Below are 20,785 nucleotides of genomic sequence, written 5' to 3'. Positions count from 1 at the left end.
AGTTCAGACAATTTTAAACAGATTCTTTTGTTAAACCATGTATTAATTCCTGTGGTGTATGCATGGTATTGCTGTAGTACTCCTGTAACTTCAGTTTTTATTGACTCCTGTATTTCAAAATTCCAGAAGTATGGTTAGGGTTTACCTTTTTAGAGAAATTCCTATATGGGTACGATCTTTCATAATTGCTTTGTGTATGGCCACCTTTATATAGTTTTGTCTAAAAACATTCTTCCATTCTCAGTTATTAACAATTTTGCAATTGGTCTTATATTGCCCTTGTAGCTGACTGTAAGTAGCCATTAGTTAGTAATTCTGCTTTGTGTTACAAGCTTATAGGGATGTAATTTTTAAGATTCTCCTGGGCCAGAGCTTGATGCACCTGACCAAAATGTGCTGGGGATGGTGAAAACTGAAGTTGTATGTATCTGCATAAAGATAATATAAAAATAACATTAAATATCTTCCACATATCTGAGCTGCTGAAATGGAAATTGCAGTACAGGTATAAGATCCATTTTCCAGAAACCCATTATCCAGAAAGTTCTGAATTAAGAAAAGATCATCTCCCATAGACTCCATTTTAAACAAATGATTCTAATTTTTAGAAATTATTTCCTTTTTCTCTGTAACAATAAAACAGTACCTTGTACTTTATCCCAACTAAGATATAATTAATCCTTATTGGAAGCAAAACACTCCTATTGGGTTTATTTACTGTTTGAATTATTTTTTAGCAAACTTAAATCATGGAGATCCAAACTACGGAAAGATCCCATATCTGTGCCTAGTATGGGAGTGCTCTTCTTTTAATGAAGCCTATTTTTATAATGCGTAATAGGTTTGTCTCTTTAGGGTATTGGTGTTTTTTTTATTTTTTGCAGCTTCACAATGCGTATGTTTCCCCACCGGCAAATAACATTTTAGTCAGTGGAAAGGAAACAAAGGACATTGTCACCCGTGGTAGCGAAGATGTATTGCGAGTGATATCCTGTGTGCCATTACACTAAAACAGCATGATTGTTTTGCTGATGGATGTACATTTATCCCTAAAATTATAATTTTGCTTCCTGACAGTTATAATACAGTCTGTTTAAAGTAAAAAAGCATTCACAATAATATCTTCAGTTATTATGTTGAATTACAGAGGGTGTATAATTTTGATGACCTTTTCATCGCTAAATTGCTTAACTTATTTGCAATAACAGAGACCTGGCTTTCCTCTTCTAACATTGCCTCACCTGCTGCTCTGTCCTTTGGGAGGCTACACCTTACTCACACTCTCAGACCTGGAAACAGGGTGGGGGGTGGGGTAGGACTCCTTCTCTCCCCCGCTATTCATTTAAAGTCCCTCCACCTTCTCTTTCATTTTCCTCATTTGAGGTTCACTCTATTAGGCTCCTCTCCCCTGCTTCGCTTCGCATTGTGGTCATATACCGACCTCCTGGACCGACCTTACAATTCTGTGGCAACGTTTCTGCTTGGCTTTCTTACTTCCTTTCCTCTGATTCCCCATCCATTGTACTAGGTGACTTACCTGTTAACAATCCTAATGCCCCTGCTGTCTCTAAACTCCTTTCACTAACATCCTCCTTTGGGTTATCTCTGTGCTTTGATTCCCCCTCCCCCTCTCACTCCAATGGAAACTCCCTGGATCTTATATTTACGAAATGTTGTTCTATCTCAAACTTCACTAACTCCCCTTTTCCCCCTCTCTGATCACAATAACTCTCGCTAACTCCCTCTACACCCTCTGCTGTCCCCCAAACATGCACATGCACCGAGACCTGCAATCCCTAAACACGTCACACCTCTCTTCTTCCTTTGACTTTCTTCATTCTAACATCCTAACTGTCTCTTGTCCTAAGCAGGCTACCTCTGTCTACTACAGCACACTCGCCACTGCCCTTAATGAGCTTGCTCCTGCCAAGACAAAATGCATGAGGCCCAAACCACTCCAACCCTGGCACACTGCTCGTACACTTGAGTGCCACTGGCGCAAATCAAGATCAGAATCAGATTTCTGCAGCTACAAATCTGCTCTGCTCTCCTATAATATCACCCTCTGCCAAGCTAAACAAACCTACTTCACTGCACTCATTAACTCCCTCTCTAAAAAACCTTCTCTACCTTTAACTCTGCTGTCCCCTTCTCCACCTCCTCCGTGTGCTACGGTCACTGCTCAACCCATTGCAGAGCACTTTAAAAATAAAATTGACACCATCCGTAGTGACATTGCACAACTTAATACCCATAACCATTCCCCTCCCTCTCTACATGCTACCCAGTCTCTTCTTGGCTCCTTCTCCCCAGTGACTGAAGAGGAAGTCTCAAAACTTTTGGCTTCCCCTCACCTTACTACCTGCCCGCTTGATCCCATTCCTACCAAACTTTTACGCAATGCCAACCCCTGTCTTATCAAAGCCTTAACTCATCTATTCGATCTCTCGCTCTCTACTGGAATCTTTCCATCCCAACTAAAACATGCACTTGTAACCCCTATTCTGAAAAAACCCTCCCTTGATCCCTCCAATCCTACTAACCTCCGACCTATCTCTCTGCTCCTGTTCATCTCCAAACTGGTCGAGCGCCTAGTTTACAACCGACTATTCCTCTCTGACAACAACCTCCTGGATCCCCTACAGTGTGGTTTTAGACTAACAGATGACCTCCTATCGGCTAATACCAAAAAACACTACTCGCTACTAATACTTCTCGATCTCTCTGCTGCTTTTGACACTGTGGATCACCCTCTTCTCCTCCAGTCTCTCCTCTCTTGGCCTTCGTGACACTGCCTTATCCTGGTTTTCATCTTATCTCTCAGATCGATCCTTCAGTGTCTCTAAAGGCCCCCATACACGGGCCGACTATAGGTGCCGATATCGGTCTCTTGGACCGATTCGGCAGCTAATCAGCCCGTGTATGGGCAGAACAGAGCGGCCTGGCCGACCGAGATCTGGCCTGAAATTGGATTGGGGACCGAATCGGCTCGTTGATGCGGTCCCCGAACCGACTGCCCCATAACCTCAAATGTAATCCGATCGTTGCTACCCGATATCGCCCACCTGTAGGTGGGGATATCGGGTGAAGATCCGCTCGCTTGGCTACATCGCCAAGCGAGCGGATCTTATAGTGTATGGGCACCTTTACAATGGGGAATCATCTTCTCCATTGCCTCTTTCTGTCGGGGTTCCTCAAGGCTCTGTCCTGAGCCCCTTACTATTTTCTCTCTATACCTCCTCAGTTGGCAAATTAATCAATTCTTTTGGCTTTCAGTACCACCTCTATGCTGACTATACTCAGATCTATCTTTCCTCTCCTGATCTCAACCCAGAGCTTCTAACTCGCGTCTCTTCCTGCCTGTCCGCTATCTCCACTTGGATGTCCCAACGTTAACTTAAATTAAAACCTCTCTAAGACTGAATTGGTTCTCTTTCCCCCATCCAATGCCCACGTTGTTCCTGAGGTATCTATAAAGGTTAACAATTCCACCATCACCCCATTTTTCCAGGCCCGTAGCCTTGGGGTTATCCTTGACTCTGCCCTGTCTTTCACTCCTCATATCCAGTCACTTATCAAATCATGTCACTTTCACCTAAGAAATATTTCCAAAATACGATCATTTATCACCCAAGATGCTGCCAAAATTCTTATTCACTCTCTTATAATAACTCGCCTGGACTACTGTAACTCCCTATTAATTGGCCTTCCCCTCCAAAGACTGTCCCCTCTCCAGTCCATAATGAATACTGCTGCCAGGCTCATACACCTCTCCAACCGCTCCTCCTCTGCCATGCCACTCTGCCAAGCCCTGCACTGGCTTCCCCTACCATCCAGGATAAAATTCAAACTAATGAATCTCACATACAAAGCAGTTCATAACTCTGCCCCAACCTACATCTCTGAACTTATCTCTAGGTACCATCCAACCCGCTTGTTGCGCTCCTCTACTGACCTGCTCCTCAACTCCTCTCTCATTCCCTCCTCACACACTCGCATTCAAGATTTTGCAAGGGCTGCCCCCCTTCTCTGGAATTTGCTCCCACAAATCAGACTTTCTCCCAATATCTCTGCCTTCAAGAGATCTCTAAAAACGCATTTATTTAGAGAAGCTTACCCTAATCTTGTTTAAAATAACCTCAGTGTGCTGCTAAAAGCAATAACCTGTGCCACACGTCTCACAACCCTTTCTCCTTGTAGATTGTAAGCTCTTTTGGGCAGGGCTCTCTTCACCTCTTGTATCGGTTATTGATTGCTTTATATGTTACTCTGTATGTCCAATGTATGAAACCCACTTATTGTACAGCGCTGCGGAATATGTTGGTGCTTTATAAATAAATGTTAATAATAATATACTGCATATTTATCTCAATTGTCAATCTAATAAACAAGGAGATTGTTGAAGCAGACTAAGACATTTTCAGATTCCAGTTGAGGAGTGCACTCCATACATCAGAAACATACTCCAGGAGAAGTTTTTTCTTCTCTTTGGTGCTCTTCTTTAAGAAAGTTACTTAATGCTTTATACATACAGTGTTCTACTTTATATGCAGTTAACAGTAGTTATGATGCACACTGATTGCTTCTCTTATTATTATTCTTTTGATAGTGAGGAACTTGGTGAATTCATGGAAATGAAAGGTGCCAACAGCCCAGGGATCCTTGTACTGACAACAGGTCTTAGTAAGCCATTTATGCGTCTGGACAAATACCCAACACTGCTAAAAGAGTTAGAACGACATATGGAGGTATTTTAGGAATTTTCTTTTATTTGCCAATCAGAATGACTTGTATATTGTAAACACAAGCACAATTGTTTTCATTGTGTTTTTGCAATAATAATGCTTTGTTTGTGGATCACACTGCAAATATTCCTTTATCACATTATTTAATATCAGGCATGTTTGTAGTATTCTGTGTTGTTTTGTGCAGCTTGCACTAAAAAGGTATTAGATGCAGTATGTCCTCTAGGATAAATCCAACACCAAAGTGCGCATTAACATAATGCATCACGGTACTGTAAGGAACATTACTCTGATTGATATATAAAACATTTAAGGAAATGATTTCTGCTGACTGAATTTCAATAAAATATATAACATTTTAAAAAGTATAAATCTAAAAATGGTTAGAATTGTACTTTCATGTTCATCTGATTGGTCTCTACTATTGATTGTGGGCTTCCCTTTTATAAATCAAACAAATCTAGAATGCAGTTGCCCTGGACCGTCATAATTGATTGTCAGTACACTTCTCTTTTAAGTTTTGCACATTTTGCTTCACTGTTGCATAAATAGAAAAGTTAGAGGCGCAATACCATTGCCAAGTTAAAGGAAAAAAGTAAGTTTATCTTTGATTTCTGTGGCCTTACTACTGTATGTGCCATGTGAAAAGAGAGTGTCAGACTGATTTTATTCAGTGAATCTTCAGTGGCTATGACTAGAGCCTCACTGTTCAGGCATATCTGTTCTCTGTTTATATGAGAAATGACTGCACTTGTATTGATCTGTTAATTTTTATTGGGGTGACAGGTAAAACACCAGTATTTACCAAGAACATTTCAACTTCCTTCCTAGTGGGTAAAGAAAGGCAATTTGAATATACAAAGTCCATGGTCCTTCCAGTTTGCCTTCTTTCTAATTATTAAGGGCCAACCACTTGATTGATCAAACTCTACTTGATTGACTGAAGTAATGCAGAATATAAAACTGGCTAGAGGAGTACTGTGTCTGATTAATCACAGCAGCTATGTTGTTCTTTGTATTGCAATATAGTTCCCTCTAGGTGGGGGTGTCGACAGTTGGTTATGGGGTGGGGCATTATATTATTGGGGTCATTGACAAGATGTAAATTGAACTCTTCTTACCAAGCACTACTCCCTGGGTTATCTTATAGCCTGTACAAAGATTCCATACATGTATTCTTGCGTAAGTATTTATCTGCTTTGAGCAAACATTTGTGCTGAAGATTTGAGGGTGCTGTGGCCCTTTATGCTTTTTTACTGCTTGTCTGAGAAAAAAGTATGATGTTTATTTTTGTACCTGTTTGTTTCAGGACTATCACCCAGATCGACCAGATATCCAGAAGTCTATGACTGCATTTAAGAATCTCTCTGTAAGATAAAATCATCTATATATTTAGGGAAAGAGTCAGGCTTTGAATGTATACCATGTGTTTAGTTTACATTTATTTTTATTTTGGTGATATGATGTACACTGGACTTGTTCTTGAAATATTTCCTTTTATACATCTGGCTACCACAGGGTGTAGTTCATGCTTAATTACTACTTTTTCACAAGTAGGTTTTGTACTTTTTTTGTTTGTTAGTATGCTTTTTTTAATCCAGCATTTTTTGTCCTACTAAAAAAAACAGTGCAACCGTGCTGTTAAGGCTGATGCCAGACGTGACGTAGGGCTGATATTTTCGGCAAGCGGAAAAACGCTTGGCGAAAATACAGCCCTACGCCTGCTACTTGTGCCTGCACCCAAATGAATGAGATACGCTCGGGTGCAGACACATGTAGCCGATATCCGCATGAAAACGCGAGATAATGCAAAGTCTCGTGTTTTCATGCGTATATTGGCTACATGTGCCTGCGTCTGGCATCAGCCTTAGATTGCTGATATCAGCCTGCGAGATCAGGTGAAACCTTTCTGCGACTCACAGCATGAATGCTGCTGAATAACATATGTACGAATAAATATATTGGCAAAAAAAATAACAACAAATAATGTTTACAAAACCAAGGTTTTCGAGATGGGGCTCTTCGTCACCTGGCTGGAAATCTCCTCTCCCATGGGTGATGAAGTGCTCAACAACACCTGGCTCTTCACTTTCCCTGGAATTGTCCAAAAATGCAGAAGAAGGCATTTTTTAGATTTTTAGGGAATGATACATGTAATGTGTTTTACATGTGGAAATTTTAGGGAAGGTTTAGGGGCAGGTATTGGTGGACACTTCATCACCTGCCAATACCTGCCATGTTAGCACCCTGTGTCCTTAAAGGAGAAGGAAAGTTAAAATTACTGGGAGTGCCAACTGTTAGGCACTCCCAGTGATCACTGTGGGTGCCTAATACCTCTTCTCTACTATACACGTGCTGGGGAAACAGAAAAAAGAAGCGGGGAAAAAAAGATCGCTATTTGGTGCTCATACAGAGGTTACCCAGGGTACCGGCCTAGAATATAAGATAAGTGATTATAATGACTGGGTGGTGGCTAATATTCAGCAGCCCCCAGTGATTTTAACTTTCCTTCACCTTTAAACACCTGCTACTATTTAGTAGAATTTTTATAATCTAAGAAAAAGCACAAACATTAAAACACTGCTTCATAGAAGTAAAAATGTAAACCCGGCACCAAACTCAATCTTATGTAGCAATAAAGCAAGTTTCAAGTAATCTTCACATCTCATGTGCCTCTCTATAACTTATTTCCTTTCATGTTTTTTTTAATTTCAATGATTAATTGTTTATTTAATTGGAGTCTCTAGCAGGAACAGAATATGGGGCATTATTATGAATTATTGCTGATTATGTATAGAGCAATAAATTAATTCCATTATTTAATTACAATATTTATTTTACTCTGTGCACTGAAGCATCAATTATCTTAGCACTTTATAGTAAGAAATTGGTGCTACATAAGCATTTGAAGTCTGGGTTTTATTTATAGTTTAGTAATAACCATTATTTGCTTCTATAGGCGCAGTGTCAAGAAGTAAGAAAAAGAAAAGAATTGGAGCTGCAAATCCTGACAGAAACCATTCGTGGATGGGAGGGGGAAGACATTAAGACATTAGGCACAGTTATATACATGTCCCAGGTTATGATACAATGTGCAGGAAGCGAGGTAATTACATATAGTTACATAGTTACATAGGGTTGAAAAAAGACCATTGTCCATCAAGTTCAACCCATCCGAGTAAACCCAGCACACAACCTATACTAACCAATCTATACACTCACATACATAAACTATATATATACAACCAGTAATACTAATACTAACTAATAATTGGTGCCTGTTTAGAACTGATATCATAGTCTTATGATATATATGTTATTAATTTGTCCATTACTTTTATAGAGCTGCTGATGGTGCATTATGCTCAGTTTAAAAATATGGCATTTTCATACATAAAAGGCTATGTCGGGTGCTTTAAGTTCCCTACTTTTTGGTACCCCTTAAATTCAGTCCCCTTATACTTGAAAGCTCTCAAAGCAGCCCACCATACATTTTTATGTTAATCGCATAATTGTGTCAACTCTTTGCATTTCCAGAATACTATCCCTTAAGAAGTGTTGAAAAAACATGGCACTAAAGAGCCTAAAATAGGCTTGTGTGCAATTGCTCTTTGAAAACTACTTGTAAATAAAGTTGACTATACACTGGCCGAATGAAGAGATACTGATCAAGTGTTGATACACGTGTATAGTCACCTTCACATTCCAGCCAATGGGCTGAACTGCAGGTAGTGAAGTGGAGCTATGGCATTTATTCACTTTCTCTTCTGCTGATGTACTCACCAGCATGGTGCACAGGCACATAAAAGATTGCAGGATGATCAGTTGAACTGCAAGCCATGTATGGCCTTCATCAACTCTGGATGTTATTTACTTCCAATGCATGGATCTTATATGCAGAGCAAAATTCAAAACATGAAGCACCTGTGGTACTGCATATAAGGTTCTGTAATAGTGCATTAATAGCCTGCAAGTAATTGTATCCCTATAAGATTATGAGGTATACATATGAGGATAATTTTGTCTGTAGAAGAATAAAGAAAATGACCTGACCACAATTTTTTTTGATTGGCACCTAAGCTGCAATTTTACACTGGCTGTCTTCCCTACGTGTGCGTGCTCACTTGGTAGCTGGAAGGCAGGAAAAAGGATGCAAGGTGGCGAGTAGCTCGCAACCAGTGCAGTCGCAGGGTCTGCTGTATGGTAGTTACACCATAATTTAGTGTAGTTTATAGGGCAGTCCTCGGTAACTATCTAAAAGAAAAATGCATGCCAAAAAAATTCACCCGCCTGTCACCAGACACTTGCCACTAAATCTCGCGGCGAAGCGGAGATCGAGGGGGCTACACTCTCTGCCATCATTAGCACTTAGCGAGGTTGGCCAAACAAATGGATCTTTCCCCCATATTGTCCTCTTATGGTGGGCAGTATTGTGCTAATACAATTGTTTGGCTAGGGCCCCATGCCCCATGGATTGTAACCTTAACACAGTCTGTGCTTGTCCTCTAAACACTAGTGATGGGCGAATCTGTCCTGTTTCGCTGCACAAAATAATTTGCAAAAACACTGAACTCAAAGGTGACAATTTTTTTTTTACCACACAACGTTTGTTTTTAACGTTCAACAATTTTTTTTTTTTATTTTTTTTTTAACAGCCATTAGTCTTTGGGTGTTTTTTGCAGCAAAACCTGATGAAAAATTTTGCTCATCACTACTTAACACTGAAGAAACTAAAGAAATGACAATTTGCAAGAGGTTGTTAGGCGATTTCTTTAAAAATCTCTTTAAAGGGCATTGTCAGGAGTACTAGAGAACAATGTATTTTCCTATCATCTTGCTCTTCTAAACAAAAAATTCTACAGATAACAGTGTAACACTTTTTTTTATATCTTATTAAGGAAAAGAATGAACGATATCTGCTGCTGTTTCCCAATGTCTTGTTAATGCTGTCAGCCAGTCCAAGGATGAGTGGTTTCATATACCAGGTAAGATATTTTGTATTAAGATTTTGTAAAGTTTTTTTTTTTTAACAGTAAATTTTATTAAAGTGATACTGACACTTAAAAACTACTCTACAAAATATTCAAGTACAATAAAAGTTACCTATGGGTCACGTTGATCGTTTTTCACTAATAGGGCTACTCTTGTAAGTAACAGTTCCTAAATCTATTTTGCCAGCCTGACTGTTTCTGCTCAACCTTTTAGCTATAGCCTCTAATGCTAAAGACTAATGCTGCACAAATATGACAGCCCCTTCATAGAGGAATATGAAGGATTAGATAGGTAATGTAAAAACATCACAAAAAATACTTTTATGGCAAAATCCTAAAAAAAGCATGCCAACACAGTTTTATGATAGATGTTAAAAATGTTTAACTTCAGGTGTCAGTATCTCTTTAAGGTGAACTAAAACGGTAATTTTATAAAACTGCATTCATTATTTCCCCCATCTCTATATTTCCCTTAGGTTTCACTCTCAGTTAAGTGTTACCTTTAATTTAACCTTGCAGACTCACTGCCTTACTCCCTTTATGACTTAAGGTCTCTTTTATACCTCTTTTTTTATACCTAACTTAAATGGGAAAACCATGTTTGTTTGTTTTTTTTTTTCAAAACTTTAATAAAGTTAATGTTAAAAAATTAATAGATCAGATAATTTTACACAGAGCTAGCCATATTCTTCATTTCTCAGGGTGCCACAGCCATGTGACTCTGATACACTTCCGTCACGCTGCAAGTTGGAGTGAATCACCCCCCTCCCAGCAGCTGATCAGTAGAACAATGGGGAAGGTAGCAAGATAGCAGCTCCCATTAGATATTAGAATAGCACTCAATAGTAAGAAATCCAAGTCCGGCTTGGGACTCCTCCAGTTACATGGGAATAGGAGAAACAATAGTTTACCTGAAAGCAGTTCTAATGTGTAATGCTTGCTCTACCCTTCTTAGAGGCTGGCATTAAAATCACAGCTACTGCTTCCAATAGACATATTTGGCAAATACTTTGCCTGACGCAGACTTGGCTATAATATGTCAACTTCCACACAACTAATCGCTCCAGAGTTTTCAATAAATCTGTATTGGTAGCAGTGGCAAGTAGATAAGAGTTCCACCTGGGCACAGTTGTTGTCAAATGTTGCGTGACACTTTAAGACTATTAACCACTACATCTCAGCTCTGATAGCTTAACTTTTTAATTAATAGTTTTAATGTTCTGCTCCTGATATTCTCTTCTGATAAATGTATCCCATTCCTGACATTTTACTTAATTAACCAGTTGCTGGATTACGAAGCTCTAGTCAGCTGTCTCTCTACTTTATTTTAATAAATGGCCATCTCAATTCAAGGCTTGCTATTCATTCTACATTCAGAAAAGTTTTTCCAAATACATGAGTGATCAATAGTATTTGCTTGTTTAATTTGTCTTTAGGTACTCTGCAAAGTTAATCTTTACTGCATGATTGTTCTGCATTCATAAAATTTAGGTTTTTTAATATATTTTTCTCATAAATGTAAGAACAAGACATAATAGCTACACATGTTATAAGCCTAACCTCCCAGATTGTTTGCTTATAATGCCATCTAGTGTTCAGAATGCAAGAATTTAATGTTCAACATTCTCTCTCTCTCTCTAATAGTCTAATTTTGAAATTAAAATACTAATTCTTGATGGTTAAACACAAGAAGGATATTACTATAATAGCAAGACACACGGCAGAAAACCAGACACACGTTTAGCCTTGAAAAGTAAATGTAATTTAAAGGTAAAACTCATATGTAATTTCTATAGAAAGTAGTAGTCCTGATTAATTATTTTTATGCTAAACCAACAAACTTAAACATTGTTTTTTTTATTATATTTCCCACTATTGTAGTAATGTACCCTGAATCTCAAAGTCCATAAAAACTGCTCTCTTGGAGAAATGCAACACATTAGGTATTTATTGCTATTTTTGGAGAGACTGCCATGCAGTGGGGCTGCAGGATGATCTGTCAAAACTGACTCTTGAATGGACCATACTTAATGTCTTACAATAATGTCTTACATACAGTAGTTTTGTCTTTTTACTTAATGGTGGTGTATAAAAAGCAATGTGTAATAAACAGTTTCAGAGATTTCCCATAAAAACTAGGTTTCACCCATATATCCTGTAATTTTCAGGGGAAGATACCGCTAACAGGAATGTGTGTCACAAAACTTGAAGATAACGAAAATCATAAAAATGCTTATGAAATAGCAGGTAAGGTATTTATTTCCAAACCTTTCTTTCAATGCATGTGATGTGATCATAGTACTGCAAAGACTTCGTCATTTATTATGTTCACTCATCAGTTTAAATTCATTGACCAAGAACTGGTTGCCATAAGCAGAGAAATCAATGAAACAAAAATTTATTGAAGAGGGTTTTTTTTGTCTGTAATAACTAGAATATTGATTTAGGTATTGCAGTAAGATGTGTGGCAGAAAGTATATAATTGGCAGTATTAAAGGGGGCTTGCCACCCTACAAAATAATTCCTAATCCTATTCTATCATGTCAGTTAAGCAGAGTAAACTTTCTAATAAACAAAATCTTGCTTCATTCATTCCTTTGAAATCCACAAGTAAGAGGGTGCCTTTTTTGTGGAAATGGACATCAGGGCAAGCTTTGTATCATTTCAGAATCTGATGCATGCAACAGAAAGGGGGTCCTGAATTAATAGCTGTGCCTCAGACATAGATTATGGAAAGGCAGTATATGACACAGTGTAATATATATATATATATATATATATATCTCGTTGGTTTTAACAATATATCTACAATAAAAAAAATTTTGATGAAACATTGAAGGGTGTGCTGGCCACAGATAATTATTTTCTATAAAATATATATATATATATATATATATATATATATATATATATGTAAACTTCCAAGTAAATGCCGGCACTCACGTATAGATAAGTTGCTGTTGCCTGGGTGCAGGTCCAAATAATGTTGAAGGTGCTTGAGAGAGGGTCCGCACTCACAGGACTTATACAAACAAATTATTTTATTAAAGAGGAGACTAACGTTTCGGCTAGCACTCTAGCCTTTTTGAAAGAGTGCTAGCCGAAACGTTAGTCTCCTCTTTAATAAAATAATTTGTTTGTATAAGTCCTGTGAGTGCGGACCCTCTCTCAAGCACTATATATATATATATATATATATATATATATATATATATATATATATATATATATATATATACTGATTTATTTCAGCTTTTATTTACCATTTTTGTTTTACTGTGGGTAAATAGGTTTCATACACTTTGCTAGGTGTATGTGAACTTTATAACTCAACTTAAATGAAGAAATTGTACATAATTATTGAGCATTTCAGCTTTACTGATTTTGCTTTTCCGATGTTGTTGTAGGTAACATGATTGAGAGGATCATAGTTTCATGTAACAACCAACAAGATCTGCAGGAGTGGGTTGACTACCTACATAAGCAAACAAAGTATACTTCATTGATAAACCCTACAATCAAGCCCCACTCTGTGCCCTGTCACACTGTAAGGATCATCTGAAGTCTCACTTGGTTTATGTGTGGAGCCTGAGAAACAGGGTGCCATACTTTAGCTTGAGACACCAGCCAATTGATGTGGGACTCTAAAGTGGCTCATTTGTATCAAAAACCCACGCTTTAAAAGCCAAAAGTGTTAGTCATGTCGAAGTATAATAGAATACTATTTCATACAGAAAAAGCCATTAAGCTATTTTTAGATGCAGAGCAATAGCATTTTATGTGCCCATTGTGCGATCAAATGTTTAAGATCTAAATGCATCGTAAATCAATATGGAAACTTCTGAAATGCTGAATGGCAGATCAGGAATGTTTTCTATGAGCTTAGAAATTTTGTCTTTTTGAAGGTACAAAACCTTTAAAGAGAACTGCTTTGAGAACTGGGTTATATGCACTGGTTGGTACCATATCAGACCCACTCCTGCCCCTCCCCACCCTTCCCAGTGATTATAATTACTTACCTGATACCCAGGGTGGTGCTCCTGTTTACTAAAAACTTATTCATTCTTCAAAGGCCCACCAGCTTGGGGGCCTGAAAACTGATTATAATTACTGGGGTGCATAACAGTTGGCTCCCCCAAGTGATTATACCTTCTCCTTTATGTACCCCAAACATGTGAAACCAGAGTGTCCTGAACCACTACTACTGACTCCATATGAATTGCCTACAAGCACTTGCCAAGCTGAAGTTGCCTAAAACAACAGCAGTCTGCATTTCCAGATGGCAATGACTGATAAACGCTTGCTGGCAATCTGCGTGGAAGTCAACAAGGCTTCTTTGAAAATGCACTCAAAGAGCCTGAATCACATGTGTAGCACGTATTTGCCTTATTTTCTTTGGATGTTATGCTAATAGTTGTTTTTAATCTTCAGCTTCCGTCTCATCCTGTCACACCTTCAAGCAAGCATTCAGACTGCAAGCTCATGCCACTAACACCAGCCTATCACACATTACCACACCTTTCACACCATGGAACTCCACATAGCACCATTAGCTGGAGTCCTCTGGAGCCACCCAAGACCCCCAAACCCTGGAGCTTAAGTTGCTTAAGGCCTGCCCCTCCTCTTCGTCCCTCTGCAGCACTGTGTTACAAAGAGGTAAGAGAAATAAGTTATACATTTATTTAAAGATAACTAAAGCCTGCAATAAAAACATCTACAGACACATCTTATTGTTATTAGACCCAGCATGACTTTATATAAGTGGCTAATTTGCCAAAAAGTACTGTATTTTATGATAATAGAACTTTTATGCAGCTATACAATAATAGCAGATTGGTTCATGTGTATTTTTGTTCTTTAATCAATGCATATGGTCGTATTTTTTAAGTAAAAACAAGTCTTACTCAGATGCAATTTTTTGTGCAGATGTGTAGGTACAGGCAGCAGGCTCAGTGGCTTTCTGATGCACATGAGTGCAGCAGGTCTTATTTACAGTTTCAATATTTGCTGAAATTACAGATCATCTTAAAAAAAATAAGCAATTTTGCAAGGAAACACACAAAGAAAACATTTTACTGAAATGTAACTCTTTATGTGTCCTTTAATAACAGCAGTGGGAAGAGTGTTTTCAATTTTAACCCCCAGTCCCCCAGAAAGATTGCTTCCTTTGCTTTACTGGAGAATGCATTTTACCTGTTGTGTCTGTAACTATATTAAGTATGATTGCCTGAATAAAAGCAACTCACAGATCTCTAGGCACCCAGTGTTTTCATATATGCCATTCTTGGTTTTACAGGCAATTAAACCCACCTTTAAGTAAATAAAAAAAATAGGGCATTTACAAAAATGTGCCTTCAGTATGCACTGCTTATATTTAGAAACATTTTTTCTATGCAGACTAAAATGAGAATTGTTTGAAACTGCATTTGATGCCCATATGCAATTTCTTGCTCATTACTTTGTTTTCTGCTCCTTTGTTCCACATTATATTAGAGGATGTCATGTATACTCAAGGTAAGGAATAGGAATCTGTCTGTTCTTTTGGAATGGCATGTCATGCTGTAGAGCAGATCCGCTGTACACTGTGGCTAATCACCTTATCTTGAGGCCTTCTCCCTCTGAGTAAGACAACTTGTTTTCCTTTCATGGTAAACAAAAGGTGTCCTCTATCCTTAACAAAATCCTCACTCCTCCTGCCCTTGTTCCTTTTAGTGGTTACCCAAATTGATTTGTCTCACTTGATACTCAACACAATAAACTGTCTCTGTGCTTGTTTATCACTTGCAGTCTTCACCCCTCCTTTTATATAGCTTTGGGCTGGATCAGTGTTTTAGCTCTGCTGATAGTTTCAAACATAAGCAGTTACAAATGTTTTAAGTAAAAAGTTGCTAATGCTCTGCACCTAGGGGCACTACCAATATAATGTTTAATATGTAGCATTAGAGAGAACAGTGTTTGAACAAACTATTGTATTTATTATTAGTACAGGTATCATCCGGAAACCCAACATCCAGAAAGTATTGAATTACATAAGGGCCATTTCCCATAGTCTTCATTTTAATCAAATAATTCAAATATTTAAAAATGATTTAATTTTTCTCTGTAATATTGTTTAGTACCTTGTAATTGATCTCAACTAAGATATAATTAATCCATTTTGGAGGGAAAACAATCCTATTTGGTTTATGTAATGATTTTAGAGTGGACTTAAAGTATGAAGATCCAGATTACCAAAAGACCCCTTATCCGGAAAACCACAGGTCCTGAGCATTCTGGTTAACAGGTCCCATGATGCGCTCCATTATGTAGTGCTTACACATTAACAGCATTAAAGGGGACCTGTAACCCTAAAAAATAATTCCAAATCATTTTCTATCATGTAATATATATATATATAGTTGAGCAAAAGCAAACTTTAATTACACTATATAAAGTCGTTTTTTCCCTTCAGTATTGGAATTTAGAATCACAGCAAGCAGGCAGCCACCATTTTGTGAACAGTGTTATTAAGGCAAGCTTTGTATCACTGCAAAATCTTATGCATTTGCCATCTAGGTGATATCTGGGAAGTGCTGAATGGAAAGTTAAAGTGATTGTAATTAAAAAATTGGAGGTGACAGTTATATTTTGCCTGCCCCGCCTCTATGCCTCAGACATAGATGCGAGGCAGGCAATATATGATTGACAGCTCATCTTCTTGAAATCCTGGATTTATATAAAAAATAGTTTTGTTTTAATTCTAGTATATTTTGCTGACCAAAAAGTGTGTCTAATAATTTTGATGAGACTTTTATTCGTATTTTAGGACCTCAGCAAAAGCCCAAAAACAATGAAAAAATTACTCCCTAAACGAAAGCCAGAGAGGAAGCCATCAGATGAGGAGTTTGCATTGAGGAAAAGTAAGATGCCATTATGCACACCTCTCATCAACTTTAAACCATCGACCATGCTTCTGTCAATATAAACTGATCTATGTAACTCTTAGGCTTCTCAGCTTAATTTTGCAAAGACAGTTATGTGGGAAACTGGTCTGTATATGAGCTTTACAGCAGTATGAACCAAATCAAAATGTTTGTCAGGTAGATCTGTTAAATTCTAGTTATGTAGAAGTGCTGCCTCTTCTTGTTAATAATATACACTGCATGCTGCCAGGTCAGCTGATCTGATCCGATAGGACTGCCTTAGGTTCTGAAAAGTAATGCATGCAATCCCTGTGAGCAAGACAGATAGCTGCTACTATATCACTCAGTCTAATAAAATGAGAGCTCTACTGTAGCCTTTGGCACATTAAAGACTTTTATTATAGACTGAGAAAGGTGTCACTGTTGTCTTGAACCCTATGGAAAAAAATAGATATTTTGATTTGATTTGAAGCAATTTCCACCCTTTCAATAATTTTTTTGTGTAATAATCCCAAACTGCCTTAAAACAAGTGTGTTTCTTTAGCCAGTAGTCTGCAGACATACATGTGCTGCACTAATGGAACTTCTCTGACATCCTATGAGAAAACCCAGAGAGTTGCCCCTGATTAGGAGAATGCTATTTATCTTCAGTCTTACCATGCCACATCAGGCCACGTCCCTTCTGCCACCTTTCAATGGTATTATAAGCAGGGCTGTGGAGTCGGTAGATAAATTCTCCGACTCCGACTCCTCAGTTTCTGATACTTCCGACTCCGGCTCCTCTGTGTTTAACATGCTAATGTATTTTATACATTCATTGAAGGAAAGGAAGGAGACATACATGTCATTTAACCACAGAACTACTGGCTAGGAAGCCAACACTCTACTGTATTGCCCAATTAAAGCAAAAGACAAAAGTTAAAACTACCAAAGAATGTGGTTTGTTTTGAACTGGTAAAGTTGCTGTTCCTGATTTTATGCCAGCTATTACTATCCAGCCACTTGTTTAAAGAAGTAATTAATTATGACTGTTTGTGAATTGGGACATTTAAATTTGCTTTATTTTTAATTCCCATTTAAATTTAGTAGGAGTCGGTTCATTTTTTGCCGACACCAGGTACCCAATATTGCCTCCGACTCCTCGACTCCGACTCCACAGCCTTGATTATAAGCATTAGGAAGTTGATAAGGAGGCTTGTGGCCTTGCTGCATGCTGCAGTGAGGAATTGGCTGCTTATGTCAGACTAAAATAGCAGAATGAACCAGTAATCCTTTCACTGAAGCTTGGCAGAAACAAAGCAAAGAAAAATATAAATATACATTATTAAACATCTCCATCCCATAGTAAAATCCATGGAGGAAGGAAAAGGTCCAGTAGTGCCATACTAACTACTAATTTACGAATTGTACTTCTCTTATGGTAGAGTTGTTTCTCTCTATCTTTTTATAAAAGCTAAAAAGTATTCTGACAGTAATGTGTTAATTAGAAATGCATGCAGAAGCAGGTGCAGTAACGTGTACTTACCAATAAACATTTAGCATTTACTGGTCAATGGCAAGTATCTTACTGATTGCTATCGGTTAATACACTTGGGCCAGCTTAGTGCCTTTTTATAACATAATGGGGTAACTGAATTATTTTCTATGTTTGCCATAAAAGGCTGAGTGAAGGCTGACCAACCTTTACCAACCTTTATCAACTAACGTGTGCCACGTTCTCAGTCTGAGAACCATTAATAATTCATGGAGTGCTTAATCTATGCTAAAGGACTCCAGGTGCTCAGCTGGTTTATGTAGCATACTTTCCACTTCTGCACTGGATCAGTTTACCTTAGATTGTTAAGCATATCATAACAGTGTACCGTAATGTGTCAAATTTTAAGCCAAGTTGCTCTTGCTGTCTTAACAGGTACAGCTGCACTAGAAGAAGATGCTCAGATTCTCAAGGTTATAGAGGCCTATTGCACGAGTGCCAAAACACGGCAAACATTAAATTCCAGTAAGTGCATTTATTTGTATTCTATATGTTAAATTTCAGTGAACCTAAACATTTATGCAAATTATTTTCATGTCACAAATCTGCACCATACCCATAGCACTCTATAGTAACAGAGCAGGTACATCTAAATGGACAGCTTCCCACATTCATCTACTGATGTTTAAATATTTGTTAATAAATTATGAAATTTCCTTGGCTAAGGAAGAGTTATAGGCAATGCTTGCATCATTCCTTTTAGTTTTAGCTGCTGCTTTCAGTCCCACAAAGTGCTTTTCCTGGCTAATATGGATTGGAGGAAGCTTCTAAATGCTGTTTGGCTGTGTCAAGCTTGATATTGGCTATCTATTTAGTAATGACATACATTTTACTGCATTACATGAATGCTACAACCAGCATCCCAAAATGGCTTTCAAATACCGTGGAAGGTTGGTGCTTGTAGTAAAAAAACAGGAGGGCTAGCCTGTTATGGAGAAAATAAATTGTTAGGAATTGAATATAATTCAGAATATAGTTAGCTTTGTGTGCAGCAGATGCTTTTTTAATATTTCCCAAGTGAGTCTAAATTAGAAATTAAACCATGGATTTTGGGAAGAGGGAGAACCACTGACAATGACTTATAAGATTGAGGAAAATAATTAATTTGCCTCTTGTACAGCTAAAAGGGAAATTATAACATATATAAAAATATTGTTCCTCTTCTTTCTATATAGGAGTACATCTAAGCATATTATTATTATTACTATTATTATTTTGCGATACTTTGCTCCCATTGATATGCAATAAGTCATATGGTTTTACACATTGTCCACAGACATTAGTGCAGCCTTGTCACCACAGAAAAAGCTATGGAGAATGCTTCTGCTGAGAGAAGCAATAAAGTATCTCATGCACATACTGTAAGTGCTATTATACGGAGATGGAGTTCTATAAGCTGGTATAACAACTGCCCCTGCATTGAACAAATGACCACCTGGTGCTTTCGTCTTTCAGTCCAGGCTTCTCAACAGGTGGCAAAACCTGTGCTGGTTGTGATGTCTTACAGATAGATATAACCCCTGTAGGGTTAGGGTTAGTAAAATATAAGGAGATTATAAGTCACCAAGGAGTTCCATGACTATATAAAAGAATGAGGCCAAATGGAACTTCCTTATATTTTAATGGTGTCCATTATTTATTATAATACACAAGTCTCTGAGTCATGTGACAGAAATTACATCACTAAGCACCATTTATAAGGATATCATTTTCAGGATATTCATGGCTCTTGTATATGTTAATGAAGTACTTTTAATTAGTGATTTAAATAATACCGTTAGCTGCAAGGCTTAGATAAACAGTGAAACAACATAATTATCTGACATGGGATGAAAAAGAATTTTCATTTAAATAAATAAGAAAAATTCTGGTTGAATAGCAAATATTAAACTGAGCAAAATTAAATGTGATAAATTCCTGAACAATTTTAAATGGGATGGGATGATTATTATAACAGAATATCTGTATGAGAAAAATCTCTAGTAAATTAGACTATTAAACATTCTGTAAACAAAAATTATAAATAGAAAAATTATATTTTGTAAATGGATATATTTAAGTAATTTAAGTTATTTAGCTTTGTTGATGCATGAATAAACACCATGCTTTGTGGAAATAATAGAAAATCTATTGATAATTCTTGTGTTACTGTTTGTTGGTTGATGTGCTTTCATGTCTGTGGGTGGGCTGTTTCAGGTGTTTTGGAACCACCAGGCTTTTAGTCTTTGAGGCTTCAGTTCAGTTCATTGGTATTTGTATAATATTTCTGTTTAGCCCCTGGTACTATTCATCTAATATTCTGGCTTCCAACTCCTATTTATGCCCTCTCACTGAGATAGTTGTTACCATTCCAAGACTAAAAGCTTCGCACCAAAAAAATTAAATTCAAAACCCATAACTTACCAGTGATTTGAAGTAGTGATGTTTTAGACATTTTAAACAAAATATCCACTTTGGTTGATTTGCATCAATACAATAAAACCCTGTTTACTACTATATGAATATATGACTATATAAATCCAATCTAAATCAAATCAGTGTGTTGCAATTTTGGACCAGCTGTGCAAGTGTCATAGAACATTATCTGTGATTTTAATCCAGTTTAGACTGAGA

General features: G+C 37.5%; 1 protein-coding gene across 4 annotated transcripts in view; it reads left to right on the top strand.

The window, feature by feature from the left end:
- The window catches only part of arhgef7 (Rho guanine nucleotide exchange factor 7), a 98,997-nt gene that overhangs the window by 64,096 nt on the left and 14,116 nt on the right, over positions 1 to 20,785 (top strand). For all 4 annotated transcript variants that reach the window (XM_004911991.4, XM_012957889.3, XM_012957891.3 and 1 more), the window contains exons 10-18: positions 4,610 to 4,748; positions 6,055 to 6,114; positions 7,705 to 7,851; positions 9,644 to 9,730; positions 11,905 to 11,983; positions 13,144 to 13,283; positions 14,168 to 14,392; positions 16,542 to 16,635; positions 18,548 to 18,637. In XM_004911991.4, coding sequence (XP_004912048.1) covers positions 4,610 to 4,748; positions 6,055 to 6,114; positions 7,705 to 7,851; positions 9,644 to 9,730; positions 11,905 to 11,983; positions 13,144 to 13,283; positions 14,168 to 14,392; positions 16,542 to 16,635; positions 18,548 to 18,637 — 1,061 coding nt within the window. The remainder of the gene's footprint in view (positions 1 to 4,609; positions 4,749 to 6,054; positions 6,115 to 7,704; positions 7,852 to 9,643; positions 9,731 to 11,904; positions 11,984 to 13,143; positions 13,284 to 14,167; positions 14,393 to 16,541; positions 16,636 to 18,547; positions 18,638 to 20,785) is intronic.

This window comes from Xenopus tropicalis, chromosome 2 (genome assembly GCF_000004195.4).
Source record: "Xenopus tropicalis strain Nigerian chromosome 2, UCB_Xtro_10.0, whole genome shotgun sequence".
Taxonomy (NCBI): Eukaryota; Metazoa; Chordata; class Amphibia; order Anura; family Pipidae; genus Xenopus; species Xenopus tropicalis.
Note: the sequence above shows the minus strand (reverse complement) of the source record. Positions and strands in the feature narration are given on the sequence as shown.